Source organism: Phytophthora cinnamomi (genome assembly GCF_018691715.1).
Source record: "Phytophthora cinnamomi strain GKB4 chromosome Unknown Contig49, whole genome shotgun sequence".
Lineage (NCBI taxonomy): Eukaryota > Oomycota > Peronosporomycetes > Peronosporales > Peronosporaceae > Phytophthora > Phytophthora cinnamomi.
In genome coordinates, this window is record NW_027150982.1 from 1220150 (window position 1) to 1226726 (window position 6577).

A 6577-nucleotide genomic window follows, 5' to 3' on the forward strand; every position below is an offset into this window, starting at 1 on the left:
CATATCAAACAGGTCACCTACGTCTGCGACCGTGAGGCGTGGCTGCTGAAGCTGGTGGGTTGCATACGCAAACACCCTGAGATCCTCATGCAGTTCGCACGAGAGAGACGTGGAAGTCTGGCAACAAGTCTGGAACCACCTATTTCGTGTATTATACTGTATGTTGATTTTGGAATAGATTTGCAATCAAATTTCATGCAACCCACCGCAGCACGATCAATATTTCCATCTAACAATCACAATATATTGACGAGTGCAATAATTGTTTTTCCAGCCCTCAGCACGCTACTCAATATGATGTTATATTGCCCGTGCGCTTAGCCGCACTTGACGCTTTGAGCACGCCAACAGCAGTCTCCAACAATTAACTCAACACCTATGCTAGACGCTAAAACCTTTTAACGTAGCTGAAGCGGAACCTCCCTAACTCTTGCCACGATGCTACGGATGATGGCGAAGTAGCCCCCGTCGCCGCGCGCTTTTCTCGAAGCTGCTGCGAGAAGGCTTTCTCCACTGCCTCGCGCTTGCTTCGCAGCGACATCTCCCCCAGGTATAACGCGTCTTCTGTCGTGAAGGGTGCTGGCGCAGTGGTTACCAGCACGTCGCCGCTAATGCACAATCGCTGACTGCGCCAGCACTCCAGTCGCATGCGCGCGTGGTAGGACAAACCGTCTTGTGACCAACTGAAGATCTGCAGGTAAACCACGAGCCGCCCCGGCTGATCCACTCGCATTTCAGCGATATAGTCTCCATTTCCACCTGCACTGACACCCGATGCCATTCCGTTTGGAAACTGCGAGAACACGCGCTCCTTACCATCCAGTACTATGCGCATACAGTCCAGCGCGCCTGTCACACCCTCGGTCGACCGAAGAAGCAACATGCGCGCCTCGACATCCAAGGCGACCTCCAGCCGAACCAACTGCGAGATGACCTGGACCACCGAAAAAAGGGAGACCGAACCAGTGTCGTCGCGAACCGACCTAGAACCACTGCTGTTACCGATACCCACGGCCACAACCTGCTCGCTGGGTTTCCACACGGCTTCCTCCACGTCCATGACCCACGTATCGTTCCAGTCGTTCTCGATGGAGTTGCGTGGCGCGTGCACTTCACTGAACGCCACATCTTGTGGATTCTGCTGCGCCAGAGCACAGGGAACGCTGTTTTGTGCTGACAAGTTGATATACGCTTCACGCATCTGAGCTACGAACGCGTTCCAGCCTGCGAAATTCTGGCCGCTCAGGATGCCTCGCACTTGCGGCCTCCGCGCGTGGAAGTGTTCGTGCGTGTACACGGCAGCGATGACTTCTTCGGCCACGTTGGCCAAGCAGCGCAGCGGCGTCTGCTCGAACACGTGCTCGTCCAATCGATCCTGGAGCTCCTCCACGAAGAGCACGAAGCAGGCACGTAGAGCGTGTTTGTCCAGGACGGAGCGGGCGTACTGGCGGAAGAACGCGCGCATCCATTTCAACGTGTTCGCCGAAAACAGCCACATCGCAGCCTGCGCCAGCGCGCGCGCTAGTATCTCCAGGTCGGCCGGCACGGTTTTCATTGCGGCATCCTCCTCAACCTTGCCAATGGCGGAGAACGAGGCGCCGGCCGATCCTTGATCGGCTTTGGTCTGGTCCAGCACAAGTTTCGAAAAACAGTTGAGTTTGCTGAGCTCGTTCGCAGGTCCCGCCAGCGCCCCCTGCAGTTTGCCATGGATTAACTGTACGAGCTCATCGGCGTAAGACGCATAGTCACTCAGTGGAGCCCAGCGCAAGAACGAATACGCTAGCGCTAAATTCCTTGACACGGCCACAGTGGACGCATTCGCGTGCTCCCACCGCAACTTGTCCTCGAGCAGGTCGGACGATTCCATGGAGAAAGGAGAGTACGCTGCAAGTGGCGACGTGGGCTGGCGCTTGGCGTGCTGCGCGTCAGTGAAGAAAGGGTCCATGCTGACTTCCATCGGGGGGCGCACCTCGGTACTCCTGGCAATAGATGAGCGTGGATGGTGCTCGTACGCTCGGCCACTGTTGTTGTCGAGCTCTGGCGCGTATTCAGCCGCGTCCGCGTAACCCAGCGCCGCACCATCCACGTAGGGCAACTGGTACTGGTCGGACGGCGCGCGGCGGTAGGAAATGACGGTGAACTCGGGCGAAGTCACGACGTCCAGGATGCGGTACAGCTGCGTGTGCGCGTGGCGGCTCGTGAAGTCCGTGAGGTTGTCTTGGTGGTCGACGGCGCAGCGCTCGACGACGTAGGCCTTGAGCACGTGCTTCATGAGGCGCTGCGCCTTGTTGGCGCCGCTCTCCCAGTCGTAGTACCAGCGCGAGAAGGGCTTGCCGTTCAGGTGGAACACCAGCGGCTTGTGGTCGTCCGGCGGCGCGCCCGGCGTGCGGATGGTCGTCACGAGTTTGGACGGCCGGTCCAGCGTGCCTGCCACCCACTGGCCCTCCAGGTTGCTGTCGGACTGCGTGGCGGCCGCCATCTTGCTGACCTCGACGCACTCGCCGGGGCGGAGGCTCACGTCGCTCGTGGCCTCGAAGCGCGCGAACACGGCCACGACTTGGCTGGGCGGCGCGCCGTGCGAGGCCCGGGTCGCCAGCTCCACGCGCACGCTGAGCGACGTGCCGCAGTAGCTGCGGTCGATGTGCTCGGGGCAGCAGTGCGGGAAGCACCTGCACGGGTGAACGGACCCGACGCCAGCAGCAGCGAGGTTACATGAGTCAGCTTTGGTCTCACATTGACGGGATTAGCGCCAGGCGCGTACCGTAGAATCTTGAGGCCCTTGGTGCGGTTGCTCCTGTGAGAGCGGCGGCAGCGTCAGCACACAGGCAAATAGGCAGGCAGGCAAATGAACAGGCATGCGAGTGAGTGAGTGAGTGCGTCGCCGCTCTCGGTCATCGGACAGAGAGCAACGCAGTGCATTTTCTTTTTTTTGTATTGTGCTTCTAGTGCTTGGCTGGTGCTCGAGCAGCTTGAGGCGCTTGCAGCGGTCCTGCGTGCGTACCTCTTGTACTCGGGCTGGAAGAGCTGCGCGTGGCTGCACTCGAGGCGGAAGAAGGCGGCGCGCGCCACCTCCAGGGGAGGCGGCGGGGGAACCGCGGCCATCTTTCCGGATTGCCAAGCAGCGGTTCGATCGAGGTATCCGCCTCTTCTTTGGACTCGCCGAGGTTGGACTCGCGGACCAGCGGAGACAATTCATAGCGTTAATTAGACAAGGGAGGGAGGGCTGGTGGACAAGAGTTTAAAATTTAAAACAACGGAGGCGGGGAAGGGAAGGCTGGTGGACGGAAGACTGCGAGGTGACTGCATTACACAGATGACACGAGGAAGAGGTGTCCGTGCAGGTAGTCGTCGCCTATTGCCTTGCTACAAAATTCGACATACCAGCGCAGCCTGCGGGTTGGACGTGACCTGAACATAATTACAGCGCAAAATGTCTCGGCAGGTCCGCGAGTCCAACCTCGGCGAGTCCAAAGAAGAGGCGGATACCTCGATCGAACCGCTGCTTGGCAATCCGGAAAGATGGCCGCGGTTCCCCCGCCGCCTCCCCTGGAGGTGGCGCGCGCCGCCTTCTTCCGCCTCGAGTGCAGCCACGCGCAGCTCTTCCAGCCCGAGTACAAGAGGTACGCACGCAGGACCGCTGCAAGCGCCTCAAGCTGCTCGAGCACCAGCCAAGCACTAGAAGCACAATACAAAAAAAAGAAAATGCACTGCGTTGCTCTCTGTCCGATGACCGAGAGCGGCGACGCACTCACTCACTCACTCGCATGCCTGTTCATTTGCCTGCCTGCCTATTTGCCTGTGTGCTGACGCTGCCGCCGCTCTCACAGGAGCAACCGCACCAAGGGCCTCAAGATTCTACGGTACGCGCCTGGCGCTAATCCCGTCAATGTGAGACCAAAGCTGACTCATGTAACCTCGCTGCTGCTGGCGTCGGGTCCGTTCACCCGTGCAGGTGCTTCCCGCACTGCTGCCCCGAGCACATCGACCGCAGCTACTGCGGCACGTCGCTCAGCGTGCGCGTGGAGCTGGCGACCCGGGCCTCGCACGGCGCGCCGCCCAGCCAAGTCGTGGCCGTGTTCGCGCGCTTCGAGGCCACGAGCGACGTGAGCCTCCGCCCCGGCGAGTGCGTCGAGGTCAGCAAGATGGCGGCCGCCACGCAGTCCGACAGCAACCTGGAGGGCCAGTGGGTGGCGGGCACGCTGGACCGGCCGTCCAAACTCGTGACGACCATCCGCACGCCGGGCGCGCCGCCGGACGACCACAAGCCGCTGGTGTTCCACCTGAACGGCAAGCCCTTCTCGCGCTGGTACTACGACTGGGAGAGCGGCGCCAACAAGGCGCAGCGCCTCATGAAGCACGTGCTCAAGGCCTACGTCGTCGAGCGCTGCGCCGTCGACCACCAAGACAACCTCACGGACTTCACGAGCCGCCACGCGCACACGCAGCTGTACCGCATCCTGGACGTCGTGACTTCGCCCGAGTTCACCGTCATTTCCTACCGCCGCGCGCCGTCCGACCAGTACCAATTGCCCTACGTGGATGATGCGGGGCTGGGTTACGCGGACGCGGCTGAATACGCGCCAGAGCTCGACAACAACAGTGGCCGAGCGTACGAGCACCATCCACGCTCATCTATTGCCAGGAGTACCGAGGTGCGCCCCCCGATGGAAGTCAGCATGGACCCTTTCTTCACTGACGCGCAGCATGCCAAGCGCCAGCCCACGTCGCCACTTGCAGCGTACTCTCCTTTCTCCATGGAATCGTCCGACCTGCTCGAGGACAAGTTGCGGTGGGAGCACGCGAATGCGTCCACTGTGGCCGTTTCAAGGAATTTAGCGCTAGCGTATTCGTTCTTGCGCTGGGCTCCACTGAGTGACTATGCGTCTTACGCCGATGAGCTCGTACAGTTAATCCATGGCAAACTGCAGGGGGCGCTGGCGGGACCTGCGAACGAGCTCAGCAAACTCAACTGTTTTTCGAAACTTGTGCTGGACCAGACCAAAGCCGATCAAGGATCGGCCGGCGCCTCGTTCTCCGCCATTGGCAAGGTTGAGGAGGATGCCGCAATGAAAACCGTGCCGGCCGACCTGGAGATACTAGCGCGCGCGCTGGCGCAGGCTGCGATGTGGCTGTTTTCGGCGAACACGTTGAAATGGATGCGCGCGTTCTTCCGCCAGTACGCCCGCTCCGTCCTGGACAAACACGCTCTACGTGCCTGCTTCGTGCTCTTCGTGGAGGAGCTCCAGGATCGATTGGACGAGCACGTGTTCGAGCAGACGCCGCTGCGCTGCTTGACCAACGTGGCCGAAGAAGTCATCGCTGCCGTGTACACGCACGAACACTTCCACGCGCGGAGGCCGCAAGTGCGAGGCATCCTGAGCGGCCAGAATTTCGCAGGCTGGAACGCGTTCGTAGCTCAGATGCGTGAAGCGTATATCAACTTGTCAGCACAACACAGCGTTCCCTGTGCTCTGGCGCAGCAGAATCCACAAGATGTGGCGTTCAGTGAAGTGCACGCGCCACGCAACTCCATCGAGAACGACTGGAACGATACGTGGGTCATGGACGTGGAGGAAGCCGTGTGGAAACCCAGCGAGCAGGTTGTGGCCGTGGGTATCGGTAACAGCAGTGGTTCTAGGTCGGTTCGCGACGACACTGGTTCGGTCTCCCTTTTCGGTGGTCCAGGTCATCTCGCAGTTGGTTCGGCTGGAGGTCGCCTTGGATGTCGAGGCGCGCATGTTGCTTCTTCGGTCGACCGAGGGTGTGACAGGCGCGCTGGACTGTATGCGCATAGTACTGGATGGTAAGGAGCGCGTGTTCTCGCAGTTTCCAAACGGAATGGCATCGGGTGTCAGTGCAGGTGGAAATGGAGACTATATCGCTGAAATGCGGAGTGGATCAGCCGGGGCGGCTCGTGGTTTACCTGCAGATCTTCAGTTGGTCACAAGACGGTTTGTCCTACCACGCGCGCATGCGACTGGAGTGCTGGCGCAGTCAGCGATTGTGCATTAGCGGCGACGTGCTGGTAACCACTGCGCCAGCACCCTTCACGACAGAAGACGCGTTATACCTGGGGGAGATGTCGCTGCGAAGCAAGCGCGAGGCAGTGGAGAAAGCCTTCTCGCAGCAGCTTCGAGAAAAGCGCGCGGCGACGGGGGCTACTTCGCCATCATCCGTAGCATCGTGGCAAGAGTTAGGGAGGTTCCGCTTCAGCTACGTTAAAAGGTTTTAGCGTCTAGCATAGGTGTTGAGTTAATTGTTGGAGACTGCTGTTGGCGTGCTCAAAGCGTCTAGTGCGGCTAAGCACACGGGCAATATAACATCATATTGAGTAGCGTGCTGCATACTGACTTGCGGCTGGCTGGCCTTTTCATCTAATTCAGATACAACGTTGTTAAGTTCAAACTGAAACAGGACACTACAGTCAAAACTAAAAAAGCAACTGCGTCGGAGTCAACGAGTAGCATCTGTTAGGAAAATTGGTATGATTCATTACCCTTTAACGGGAATAATTATAAGCCGAAGCAAAATAAATCCGCAGAACCCGTTAGAATCTTACATTCGCACTACCGGTAGG

General features: G+C 59.3%; 2 protein-coding genes across 2 annotated transcripts; one reads left to right on the forward strand and one right to left on the reverse strand.

Moving 5' to 3' along the window:
- Window positions 1–388: 388 nt before the first annotated feature.
- IUM83_08326 (uncharacterized protein) lies at window positions 389–3102 on the reverse strand (the record flags this gene model as incomplete). The annotated part of the gene is made up of 3 exons (XM_067932691.1): window positions 389–2669; window positions 2762–2794; window positions 3002–3102. 3 exons carry the CDS (start codon window positions 3100–3102, stop codon window positions 389–391), a joined length of 2415 nt encoding a protein of 804 aa, XP_067789942.1.
- A 417-nt stretch (window positions 3103–3519) lies between these two features.
- On the forward strand, window positions 3520–6232 carry IUM83_08327 (uncharacterized protein; the record flags this gene model as incomplete). The annotated part of the gene is made up of 4 exons (XM_067932692.1): window positions 3520–3620; window positions 3828–3860; window positions 3953–5658; window positions 6042–6232. The coding sequence occupies 4 exons, from the start codon at window positions 3520–3522 to the stop codon at window positions 6230–6232; spliced, it is 2031 nt and encodes a 676-aa protein (XP_067790059.1).
- Between the last annotated feature and the right edge of the window lie 345 nt (window positions 6233–6577).